Source organism: Eumetopias jubatus, unplaced genomic scaffold (genome assembly GCF_037043125.1).
Source record: "Eumetopias jubatus isolate StellerSeaLion01/CBP00866 unplaced genomic scaffold, mEumJub1_p1.0 scaffold_7, whole genome shotgun sequence".
In the NCBI taxonomy this organism is placed as follows: domain Eukaryota; kingdom Metazoa; phylum Chordata; class Mammalia; order Carnivora; family Otariidae; genus Eumetopias; species Eumetopias jubatus.
In genome coordinates this window covers 124,743,495-124,756,877 of record NW_028274813.1, presented here as the reverse complement: position 1 = coordinate 124,756,877, position 13,383 = coordinate 124,743,495, and the positions used below count along the sequence as shown (strand labels likewise).

The 13,383-nt window shown below is 49.5% G+C and overlaps 1 protein-coding gene across 8 annotated transcripts in view; it reads right to left on the bottom strand.

Annotated features, from left to right (window-relative positions):
- NTRK3 (neurotrophic receptor tyrosine kinase 3) overlaps positions 1–13,383 on the bottom strand; it is a 383,244-nt gene that overhangs the window by 138,412 nt on the left and 231,449 nt on the right. For all 8 annotated transcript variants that reach the window (XM_028122166.2, XM_088025201.1, XM_028122167.2 and 5 more), the window contains one exon: positions 7,913–8,101. In XM_028122166.2, coding sequence (XP_027977967.1) covers positions 7,913–8,101 — 189 coding nt within the window. The remainder of the gene's footprint in view (positions 1–7,912; positions 8,102–13,383) is intronic.

Genomic DNA, 13,383 nt, shown 5'->3' with positions numbered 1-13,383 from the left:
CTGGAACTTCATCAAGATAAAAAGCTTTTGCACAGCAAAGGAAACAGTCGACAAAACCAAAAGACAACCGACAGAATGGGAGAAGATATTTGCAAATGACATACCAGATAAAGGGCTAGTATTCAAAATCTATAAAGAACTTATCAAACTCAACACCCAAAGAACAACTAATCCAATCAAGAAATGGGCAGAAGACATGAACAGACATTTCTGCAAAGAAGACTTACAGATGGCCAAGAGACACATGAAAAAATGCTCAACATCACTCGGCATCAGGGAAATACAAATCAAAACCACAATGAGATATTACCTCACACTGGTCAGAATGGCTAAAGTTAGCAAGTCAGGAAACGACAGATGTTGGCGGGGATGCGGAGAAAGGGGAACCCTCCTACAGTGTTGGTGGGAATGCAAGCTGGTGCAGCCCCTCTGGAAAACAGTCTGGAGGTTCCTCAAACAGTTGAAAATAGAGCTACCCTACGACCCAGCAATTACACTAGTAGGTATTTACCCATAAAATGTAAATGTAGTGATCCAAAGGGGCACCTGCACCCCAATGTTTATAGCAGTAATGTCCACAATAGCCAAACTATGGAAAGAGCCCAGATGTCCATCGACAGATGAATGGATAAAGAAGATGTGGTATAGATATAAAATGGACCATTACTCAGCCATCAAAAAAAAAAAAAAGAAAAGAAAAGAAACGATTTGCAATGACTTGGGTGGAACTAGAGGGTATTATGCTAAGCAAAATAAGTCAATCAGAGAAAGACAATTATCATATGATCTCACTCATACGTGGAATTTAAGAAACAAAACAGAGGATCATAAGAGAAGGGAGGGAAAAATAAAACAAGATGAAAGCAGAGAGGGAGACAAACCATAAGAGACTCTTAATCAAAGGAAACAAACCAAGGGTGGCTGGAGTGGAGGGGGGTGGGGAATGGGGTCACTGGGTGATGGACATTAGGGAGGGCACATGATGTAATGAGCATTTGGTATGCTCATACACACAACTGATGAATCATTGAACTCTCCCTGAAACTAATAATATACTATATGTTAATTAACGGAATTTAAATTAAAAAAATAAACATTTGATCAATAGACCAAAAAAACAAACAAACCAAAAGCAGAACCAGTCAGGAGGCCTGGAAGTGTAGAGCCAGTGTGACAGTGACCCATGGGGAAAGAGAAGGCATTAGCAAGGCTTCAGGGAAACCAGAACAGAAAGGGAGTCAGTGGCCGGAAAGGTGAAGGCCCCCCACCAGGGGCTGGGGTTAACATCATGGCAAACACTCTTGTCAGTCTACCGAGGGGCTGGTTTTGCAGCGAACATGGTTGATGGGCCTCTGACCAGTGACAAGTGAGAAGCGAAGTATGCTCACTATTCATCTATGTGAACATCTAGTAAGAATTACACAGTCTTTGGTTGCTGGTATAGTTTAGAGCACAAGAGAAGGGTTTACACATGCGTGCACACGCACACACGCACACTCACACGCACGTGCATGCACACTCACATGCGCTCGCACACACACACACACACACACACTCCAGCAAGCCTACTAAGAAGGCAGGTGTGCATTGACAAGCCCGAGGGTTGAGTATGTGCCTCCAAAAAGAGATCTGTTGAAGTCTTAATCCCCAGTACCTTATTTGGATGTATGACCTTATTTGGAAACAGTCATTATACGTGTAATTAGTTAAGTCAGGATGAGATCATACTGGAGCAGGGGCTGGGGGGGTGGTGTTAAGCCAATAGGCCAGGTGTGCGTAGAAGGCGGCGGCCACGTGCAGTTGGAGGACAGAGGACTGGAGTGGTGTGGTGACAAGGGACACTGGAAATGCCACCAGCAGCTAAGTAAGGGCGAGGAAGGGTTCCCCTCGAGGTTTCGGAGGCAGCGTGGCCCCCGCCAACACCTTGCCTTAGACTTCCAGCCTCTTGAACTGCAAGACAATCCATTTCTATGGTTTGAAGCCCCCCAGTTTGGGTACTTTGTCACAGCGGCCCCGGGAAGCTCAGGCCATCCTCCAACGGGAGAACAGATAAAGAAACTGCAGGACACCCATACGACAGAGCATTACCCGTGGTACGAAGCAATAAGCTATCAAGCCACGAAAACACCTGGAAGACCCTCAGATGCCCATTATGAAGTGAAAGAAGCTGATCGGAAAAGTCTACCTACTGTAGGATTCCAACCATATGACACCTGGGAAAGGCCGGGCTGTAAGAGCCTACAAGAAGACCAGTGGCCGGCGGGGAAGGGGGAAGGAAGAGAACCAGCTGGGCCGCAGAGGGTCTGTAAGGGCAGCGAGACCGTTCCGTGCGGCATTAGGGAGGGCACGTGATGGAGACACCACACTGCTCTTGTGAGAACCGACCACACAACCCCAAGAGCGAGCCCTACTGTGAACCATGGACTTCAGCTGACCGCAATATGTCCTCGGTTCTAATGAAGGCACCACACTGATGGGAGCTGGTGACAGGGGGTGACAGAAGTGGGAGGGCAGGAGTGGCAACTCTCCAAGCTTAAGCTTCAAGGGGCCTCAGTCCTCGATCTGTAGAATGGGAACCACAGTCTCTTCCTCAGGGACGGGGTGCGAGGGGCCCTGAATACAAAGATGCATGGTGCTAGCCTCATGCTTGGTCCAGAGGAGGCTGCTGAGGCAGGCCAACAGCCTTTCCCTCTGTCCGTGCCATCTCTAGAAAGCCCGCGCCACAAAGATACACTCGCCAGGTGTCATCCGACACACAGCACCGGTTGCTGTCTCCTTGGCCCCTAGTCCCACGCTGTATCTTCAGTAAGAAATTAAGAATTATGACATGTAAGAGCTACTTCTTGGAATAAATTCAAAGTTAGGTTTGGGACACAGAGCACACATTTGTGAGAAGTGACAGGATGACCTAAGATTGGATTCGAAGTCATTCGAGACTGGTGCGAGGCATTTACTCTAGGCCAGGGGTTCCTGGGGCGGGGGCGGAGGGGAGGTCCCTTTGCCATAGCCTGGGCCTAGGAGAGGTTGGAAATGAGCCAGATGCTGAACGGTGCGTAAAGGAAGAAAGGGGTGTGGGGGCCAAGCCAGGAGGGGAGACGGGCCTTTCAAGCAGAAATTACACAAAAGCAGCAGTGGGTGGCGTGGGATCGGCGTTCTGGAAAGAAGCCACTAGGGGCGGGGGGAACCACCAGCAGAAAGGTGGAGGGTGAAAACAGGAGGCTCTGTGAGCGGTCCCGAGGGAGCTGTTTGTGTCTTGGAGATCAGCTGTGGTTGGCAGCAAGTCCCTGAAGGTAGGGACCATGCAGGTCCTGTTCGCCATTGTTTCCAAAGCCTAAAGGAAGGCTGCCCACAAACCCTCAATAAATACGTACTGAACAGATGAAAGGGAGAAAAATCAGCTCAGCAAGAGTGGCTCGGATGCTAAAGATGAGGACAAAGAGGAGTGTGGTCAAATTCTGCGAAGGTCAAGGACGGTGAAGTCAGGGTTCCTGGGGGAGCGGAGAGAGACCCAGAGCTGCAGGGCAGGGAAGAGATTCAGGGGTGAGCGCAAGGTGAGCATGCAGGCACTCTCTGCAGGGGGAGCGAGAGGGAGGCAGGGCCGCCGGCCGGGAGAGGTCCCTGTGCACCGGCCTGCCAGGAGGGGCAGAGATCAGAAGGATGGAGAGGTGGGGAGCGCTGGCTCTGGGAAGGTGACAACCAAGACAGAGACAACCTGTGAATAAGGCAGGTGCCCAGACCTGGGGACAGAGGAAGAGAGGGAGGGAGGACACAGATCAGCTCCCCAGACGGCCTCTGCTCTCTCAACCAAGAGGCAAACGGTCTTTTGAGAATGCACTTTGGAAAACAGTCTTTTGAGAACGCGTTTTGGAAGCAGAGCCAAAGCGCCTTCCCTTCCGGCCTGTGGGAGAGAGCCAGAGTGTGACTCCTCAGACAGCAGCCGGAGACCCAGCCCCAGCCTATGCATGACTACTGTGGCCAAGGGCTGTCCCAAGGGTGACCAAGGGAACTGAAGGCCGTGGTGCTAAAAAACACCTCCCGACTTCTCCCCACTGACCCCTCTAGACCAGCCCCATGGTGTCTCATTCTGTAGGATCTAGCCCCAAATCGGCTGGGTGACGAGGAGGCCTGGATCCATTTCCTGACATTTTTGAGAACCAGGAAGCTTCAGTAAACAATGAGGGGGCCTCATTAGGCATCAGATTCCATACCTATCCCCGAGTAGGAGCTTTTTCATTCAGGTCTTTCAGAACCCCTGGAAAGGCTGAATATGTTGAGAATAAAGCTGATGCCAAGTGCAGAGTGCATATTGGGAATGCAGGCAAGCCTCTGATAAGGGATGGAATGAGGTGATCTCCAAACATCCTTGCAGCCCTGACATGCTATGAAAAATGCTATGGACCAGATGGAAGACAGATAGAGGGAAAGGCGGGGAAAGGAGCGGGGTCCTAATCACTCCGGTCAGAAAGGTCCCAACATTTATGATAAACACATGTTTAAGAAAGCAAAGTGCTTTTGTGCTACATCCATCACAGGGAGACTCAGGGAAATGCTGTCTCAAGCCAGGTAGCACGATGTGCCTGCCATTTCTTCCCAGGCTGCACATTTTTACACGGGATACAGAAGGGAATCAGACAGGAGAGCCCTCGGGGGGCCCATCCTATGAGCACGTCTGCTCCCTGAATCCCCTGTTTCTTGCCATCACCCCAAAGGTGTGACCCCAGCCTTGCCTGCAGAGTCACGGGCACTCGCCACTTATTTATCTGCCCCGGTGCATGCGGCTTTAATTATTTATGATAGTGTCTCATCGCACTCGGGGGATGTGTCTTGGAGTCACTTCTCTCAACTGATGAAGCCTTTGTAATCAGAGACCTGCCTGGCTTAGCTGGTAAATCTCACTGAGGGGCAGGGCCAGCGCCACCTTTCCCGGGCCCGGGCATCAACCAGGGACTCACAGAAGCGGGGTGAGCCAGACCCAGTTACGACGCTCGTGCACACTGTCTGTTGTTGCCATAGATGTTTTCGGGAAACAATTAGGAGCCATCCACTGTCTACTGACAGGACAAAACGTCCTGCTTCCCTGAAAAGGACACTTTCCCTAATATTGGAGGGTTCTAACAAGCTGGAGTTAGCTTGTGATGTCCCCCGGATGATTCACTGCTTATTCCCTTATTCTGTCTGGTCTTCGTCAATAAACCCACTTGCCCTCCATCTCCACCAACCCCTCCTTGTTCACACAGAAGTACCACCTGGATCCTTCAAAAGTCCACTTTGAATCACAAGCCCAGGAATTAGGAAGGAAGGTTTTTTTCTCCACTCGGTTTTGTAGGGCCATAGCTCCCTGGCTGGGGTGGATCCTGACATTAAAGGACACTCAGACCCCATGGCTCTCTCCAGGGCTCACACTTATTCTGATGGCCCAGAGGAAACTTCCTTCCCACGGGCAAGATTCACCCCTGTTTGACAACCACAGGGAAGCTGGAATCGGGAACTCAGGGGAACACAGATACAACCCAGAGGCGCTACACCAGGAGCTCAGAACTTCCCCTAAACGGCATATGGTCCGTCCTCATTATTCATGGATTCTGGATTTACAAATTCACCTCTTCGCCAAAACTTATGTGTAACCACCAAACCAACGCCCCCGGCGTTTTTGTGGTCATTCATAAACATGAAAGGAGTGGTGAGAAATGGGGGTCACCCGATGGGCACATTCCCACATGATGCTCTGCCTTCTTGTTTCAGCTCTCATAACATAAACCAGTGTCCTTTTCGTCATCTATTTGGTACCATTTTTTGCATATTTGTGCCTTTTATGGGTGATTTCACTGTTTAAAATGACCCCAAGCTCGGGGCACCTGGGTGGCTCTGTCGTTAAGCGTCTGCCTTTGGCTCAGGCCATGATCCCAGGGTCCTGGGATCGAGCCCCACTTCGGGCTCCCTGCTCAGCAGAGAGCCTGCTTCTCCCTCTGCCTCTGATGTTCCCCCGCTTGTGCTCTCTCTCTCCGTCTCTCTCTCTTTGTCAAATAAATAAAATCTTTTTAAAAATTTTTTTTAAATTAAAATAAAATAAAATGGCCTCAAGCATAGTGCTGAAGTGCTATCTAGCATTCCTGCGAGCAAGAAGGCTGTGGTGAGCCTTACGGAGCAAACAGGTGTGTTCGAGAAGATTCGTGTGTTAGATAAACTCTGTTCAGGCCTGAGTCCTTGTGCTGCTGACCCTGAGTTTGATGTTAATGAACCAACGATATCTATTAAATAAGGCGTCTTTCAACAGAAGCACACATAAAACAGGTTATGTATTGATTTGTTGATAAAAATGTTGTGACCAGACATTCACAGGAGCCTAACCCTGTATGTCCTCTAGGAGCAATGGCTCAGCATCCACTAATTCAGTGTTTGTGGTGACTTTATGGGAACATAACTACTGTGAATAACGAGAGTCAACTGTATGTTCAATACAGCAAAGCCTAGGTCTCTGTTGAGATATCAGCATCACTATAGAAAGCTCCGCATTCTAGACCAAGCCTGGACCCCGTGCCACCATCACAGAAAGGCTTTCCTTCCAGCCACACCCACATCCATCCAAGATGAGCCTGACCCAAGGCAAGGCCTTCAGCCAGAGCAGAACGTTCTTAGCACTATGTCCCCTGCTATTTTGATGGGGGGTGTCCAATAAATACTAAGGCCAATTCTGAAGGACATACAAGGACACCCAAGCTGGGGAGGCACATGGTTGTGACTCGAGCCCAGTCCCCCGCACTGTGTCAGCCCTCTTACTAAAAATCAGAGCCAGGAAAACAGAAGCAAAGGTTAGTGAGAGAGCCGAATGCCCGCTCGGCTGTAAGATGGACCAGCAGGAGAAGCAAGAGGTCTGTGAGCTACGGTGTGGCCCGAGTACAGAGCACTCAGCCAGGGCAAGAGAAAGACCCAGGGGGCTTCTTCCTTGGCCGAAACCCTGGACCAGCGGAGACAAGAAGAGAACCAATGGCAGAAGCCAGGGGACACGGGAGAGGAACTCACAGCCTCTCAGTATCTCAGTTTTCCTGTTTGTGATACGAGGCCTTCACCCAGCCCGTCCCTTCCAGCTCTCAGTCTCCAGGGGCCTCTGTACTCTCTCCTGAACTACTGACCATTTCTTGAGGGCAGAAGCAGGGAAGGGTGTGCGCTGGGGCTGCTAGGCCTACACGGAAGCTGGGACACCAGCAAAGGGACCACCTGCTGAACGGGAAGTCCAAGCCACAGAGTCTCCGGAAGCGGGGAGAGGCCCTAGCGGAGCTCAGCAGAAATACAAGGAGAGGGACTGGAACCAAGAGCAGGCGAGAAATGAGGAGGAAAGCAATGCCCTGAATCTTCTGATCTGAGTGAGACATCTGCAGAGGGAGGTGAGGTGTCCTAGCAGTGGAGCTGTGAGGAGATTCTCAGAAAGTGCGCACTTCGGGGCACTGGAGGGGCAGCTAGGGAGGTGTTTCCATTCAAACAGTACTCACCACCCTTCATTCCCTTCGCTTCTCCTGGAGGTTTGGGTGGAGGGTCTGGTAACCTCAGGGGCTATTGTCTGGACACAGTCAGGTTACATTTCCTAAATGCAGGGCCAGGTCTCTAGAGAAGACCAGCCTTGGCTGTGCCCCTTGCCATACTGGGAGCACCTCTCCACGTGGGGCTGGGCCTCCTGCATCCAGGCTGCTCCCCACCCTGAGCCCTCTCTGCCCAGGGGGCTCTGCCCCAGTGGAGACCCCTTGCCTAGGCTATTTTTCAAGTTTTGAGACAAACAGGGAGGGTCTCTTAAGAGAGTGGGAGGTTAGCAGGTGGCAGGTCACCTCAGAAGGTTCCAGAACCCCAGCTACGTGGTCTCTTGCCATGCCACCCTCCCCCGCCCTGCCCAGAAGGGACAACGCTCTACTCCAGTACTCACACGTGTCTGGCTTGTGGCAGTTGTGTCCCTGACGGAAGTACTGGGGGTTCTCAATGACCGGGATGCGGGTCATGCCGATGACCACCGTGTCCGGCCCAGCGTCCAAAGATGAGGGCGTGGTGATGCCATGGTTGATGTGGTGCAGTGGGCTGGCTGAGTCCTCTTCGCCACTGATGACAGCCACGGGCCCTGTGCACACCAAGAGAGACACGGGGACATCAGGGAAGTCACATCCGGCCAGTGCCCAGCCCTGCCCACAGATCCTCTCACTCTTTCTGCCACCACGGTTCCAGAAGAGTGAAACCCACTGGATGAGTATTCCCTGAATGCTCTGGAGTCTGCATGCAAAGAACCACCCCTTCGTTCTCCTTCTTGAGGGAAAGGTCCACCCCATCACACCATGGAAACAGCTGCAAGAGTGTATCAAAATGACTCTGCTATGAATTATTTTCACTTCCCCCAAATCCAAATGAGTTCAAACGAATGCAAATTTTAAATGAGTTCTTTCTTCTGTAGCAACAACGGGATAAAAAAAAAATGTACATATAGCAGTCATTTGCACCCTGTCCCTCCTCCCTTAGGGAGCTTTAGAAACTATCAATGGTGGGTCCCACCCCAGTTTCTGATTCAGTTGGTCCGGGGATGCACCTGGGCGTCAGGATTTAAAGAACGCCCGTGTGAGTCCCATGCACCGCCAGGATCTAGAACCTCTAATTAGGGCCTTGGAGTGCCTTAATCAGCCTTTCCAGAGTGGCCCTCAGATTCCTATGGGAATGTATCCAGCTTTCGCTGGACTCAGCTGTTGCCTCTCCCAGTCCACAGGGAGCTAAGCCCAGGATGGGCCAGGACCGAACCTGAGCCAGCCTTCACAGTGACACAAATTCGGCTGCATCACTGTTAGCCTTCCTGCAACTGGATCAGCTGCCCACTCTCAAAAGATCCACACTGCCCCAGTGACCCCAAGGAACATCGTTCGTGTCTTCATCAACCCCAACTCCAATTTACGAACACAAGCTGACAGAGATAATTGCTGCCACAGTCTGAGCAGGGCAAGGATTCTGTCTGGCGGGGCGATTCTCCCATACATACAAATAAAACCGACGTCAAGGGCATCGGCTGTGACTGTGGCTTCTTACAGCTGGTATTTGAAATGGGTGCTTTGCAAGACACCCGGTCCCAAGACAAAGTACCCTCTGTGATTCAGTTTTGCAGCTCGCACAATACTTGCGCTGTAGAAGTCCATTACACCTACTGAAGTTTATGGGGAGAATACTGCCCATCGAAGAGCGAGGTGAAGCACCAATGAGGCAGAACTAAAAGGAAGACTAGTGAATGCGAACTGAGGACCCTGAATTCCACTCCATCAGCTCAGACAGGCTTATTCCAATCCACGACAAATGCCTGACGGGTTTCGGAGACCACATGGAAAAGGAGCAATGCATGGCGATAATCACTTGCCCTGCAAACAGAGGCCAGTGCCTGAAAACACCTTGTAAACTCTGAGAAACTTCGTCATGATTCCAATTAAACACTGAAAGCGGGCATGGGTTTTTCCTCCTTCCTCTCTCCCCAAATGCCTCTAAAATATAAAGAAATAAAGAAATATTGGTGAACCAATAGCAAGAAGAGGGGAGACAAGAAGAAATAAGATATTTCATCGTTTTGGAAGATGAAAAGTGAAATGATGTAAGCTTGCAGGGGGAATATTTAGAGAAAGTCAGTTCTGCTGGGTCGCCCAGGACTTGAACAGACAGGGTAACCCAGAAAGCTGGATCGGGGCTCGGGGTTGGAACAAATTACCCAAGCCATGACCTTGGCCCCAGCCCACCAGTCTAGTGGTTTCTCCCTGGAGAAAATTAAGTGGAAAGCCTGAGCGGAAGGGCTGGTTCCCTTCTTCCTGCTCCTGGAAGACAGAATCCAGGAATACCCATGCCTCTTACTGACCCTACTCCCAGTCTCCTCCTCTGAAGGAGATTCAGAGGATCCTTCTCTGCAGAAACTGAACGGCCTCAAAAAAATACCTAGATGTTAGGGTGCCTGGGTGGCTCAGTCGGTTAAGCGTCTGACTGTTGATTTTGGCTCAGGTCATGATCTCAGGGTCATTAGACAGAGGCTTGCGTAGGGCTCCACGCTCAGCGGGGAGTCTACTTAAGATACTCTCTCCCTCTGCCCTCCCTCTGCTCTCTCTCTCTCTTATTTAAAGATAAATAAATCTTTAAAAAAAGAAAAGAAAAGTACCTAGATGTTGACATTTGGTGGTCTCCTAAAGAAGTCATGCTTAGTCTGTGATCATGCCATAGTGAAGGCTAATAGTTGATGAGGCCCACCTATGTGCATAAAGTACTTTCTAGAACTCAATTCCTAGAAATGAGAGAACAGTCTAGGATCCTCAGACACTTCAGCAAAGCTTCAACATGAAAGAGAGAGGGTAAGACAAAGAGATAATTAGGGACCTACAGGAAACAGAGCACTGCAAGGAGCAGAAGACTTTTTGTTTCTAAATCATGAATATCCTCAGAGAGACAAATGAAGACATCACATTCATAAAAAAAGATAGTTAAAATGTGAACAATTCAAGGGTCAGAAAGAGTCCTTGAGAATTATGACCATCAGAATTCAAAAGCCAAAGAGGAGTGGAAGATAAAGCCAAGGAAATTTTTCAGAAAGTCAAACAAAACAGAAAGAGGAGGTAAATAGGAAAGAAAAGAGAAGAAAATTAAAGATTCAATCCAGAGATTCAATATCTGACTAAAAGGGTGAGGGGATAGGGAGAGAGAGAAAGGGAAGGAGAGAGAATGGAAAAGATGGAAGAGAGGATAAAAAATTAGGGAAAAATTTCTCCAAATGGCCTGTCCACTCAGTTTCAAGCATAATTAATACATGCACATACGCATCTGCCCATGCACACATATACACGCACACACATATATCAAGGCACAAAGTTATAAAATGCCAGAACCCTGAGAACAAAGAGAAGATGCTAAGAGCTTGTAGGATGGAGGGATAGGTCATATTTCAAAAGGAAGAGAAATCAGAAAGACAATGCAATTCTCCATAACAACCCACCGTGACGACGCTGAGCAATCCCCCTTCAAATTTATTTTTAAGATTTATTTATTTATTTGAGAGAGAAAGAGAGAGCAGGGGGAGAGCAGAGGGAGAGAATCTCCAGTAGACTCCCTGCTGAGCATGGAGCCCAACACGAGGCTTGATCTCAGGACCCTAAATCACGCCCTGAGCTGAAATCAAGATTTGGATGCTCAACTGACTGAGCCAGGTGGGTGCCCCAATTCCTTCAAATTTTTTGATGGACAAATTTTCAGCCTAGAATTCTACCCCTAAAAGTGTATTCACAGGATGGCCTGGGTGGCTCAGTCAGTTAAGCGTCTGCCTTCAGCTCAGGTCATGATCCCAGGGTCCTGGGATTTAGCCCCGTGTCGGGCTGCTTGCTCAACAGGGAGTCTGCTTCTCCCTTTGCCTGCCACTCCTCCTGCTTGTGCTCTCTCTCTCTCTGACAAATAAATAAAATCTTTAAAAATAAATAAATAAAAGTGTATTCGCCCATTGCAAGGGCAGAACACAGGTACTTGCAGGTGTGTAGACACTCACCTCTCCCTTCCTAGGAAGCAGCAGGAGGGGAAGCTTTGGCAAAACAAAGGGGCAAACAGGGAAAAGAGGGAATGTAAGATCCAGTTCCAAGCGACAGAAGGCCCCCCGCACCCGAGTCTGTTCCCAGCATTATGGGATGTGGGTTGTTATAGCAACATGGCAGCAGGACACAGAATCAGGAGGAGTTTGGAGAAGACAGAAATGATGGGACTTGAGCCTTTTACGAAAGGCTGTTTCTTTGAATCTGTGTCTCAGGGAGTCAGTGGACAGCGAGTGGTCCACACAAAGTTCCAAAGCCTGTGATCTAAAACAGTCTCTGCTTTCTCAACATTATTCTAGGATCTGAGAAGACCAGGTAAGAGCCACAGGGAGAAGAAGCATCCTGCTCCAGGCTCCCAAGCCACAGGAAGGGACAGGGTCACCCAGGAAGACTTCACAGAAATAAATGAATAGAGCAGACTTCGAAGCCCTGGGAAACCTAATACTTAGAATGCAGGCAGAGGAAGGGGAGCGGGGAAAGGAACATGAGAAGAAACGGCCAGAAAAGCAGAAGAGAATCAAAAAACAACATTGACTTAGAAGTCAAAGGAGGAGAATCCCTAGAAGGTCAAGAGCATACTCTATCAAGGCCAAGTAGAATGAAGAATGAAAATAGGCCACTGTATCCGTCAATGAGAAGGTAGCCTTAGTGAGAGCAGGTCCCAGAGAGGACTGGTAGGAGGAAAACATTCAGCTGTAGCGGGTTGAGGAGTCAACTGGAGATCTCACCATTGTTGCCATTTTTATTGAGTGCTTTCTATGCATCAGGCTCTGTAAATACAATGTCTTTAACTTTATAATGCCTCTCTGAGGTTGGTACCTTTATTCTCCCCATTTTACAGATGGAAGCACTGAGGCACTGAGCAGTGACCTGCCCAAGGACACACAGCACAAAGCGGATGCAAAATGGTGGACGCTCACTGGGCGGCAAACCTGCTCTGCCCCAGAGTCTAAGCACCTAACAGTGACACGGCACTGCCTCCCACAAAGTGCAGACCATGAGGGGGACAGCATGTGTTCAAAGGGACACTTGGTCAATTCTGGCACATTATCCTCCTCATGAGCAGCTGCTTTCAATTGCAGGTCCCTGAGAACCTTTTTAAAGAGGTTGCTCTTGATCCTCGCCAACAGGGACAAGAGTGAATCACCTCATTAGACTCATGCAGATAGATTACAGATAATTCATCATGAGCTCTGCATCCCAGAGCTGCTGAACGCTTGTGTTCGGCTACATCCACATCAAAAAGAGCACGGTGCTGTCAGACCGCTGTCCGGTCCCTGAAGTCCTCTTACTCACCTCCACTCTTCCACGAACCACATTCCTTAAAATAAAAGCCATAAAGAGTGCAGAGACCCCTCACTTCAAAGAGCCTAAGAGGAGACCCTTGCAGCTTGCTCCTGCCTACCTGCAGGGTCCCCAGCAGGGCTGTGGCCGGCGCTGAGGCGAGACAAGTCCTCTGGGGACAGGGCTGCTCTGGGTATGGCAGGTTACGTGGCCTCTCTGGACCTGGGTGTTCAAAGGCAGTCTCGGGTTCCTCAGTTGTAACAAATGTACCACCGATGATGAGGGAGGCTAGGTATGTGGGGGGAAAGGGGGCGGGGAGATATAAGGGAACTCTGTACCTTCCACCCAATTTTGTGCGAGCCAAAACTGCTTGGTAAAATAAAGTCTAATAAAAAAATATTTTTAAATAAATGTTAGAAAAGCCAGTCTCCCCACCCAGCATACAACATATTTGCAAACACACCCTGGGATGACAGTACTGCCCTCGGTTGAGATCCGCTGACAGGGGAACCCGCATTCACCCTAGGAACCAATTTAT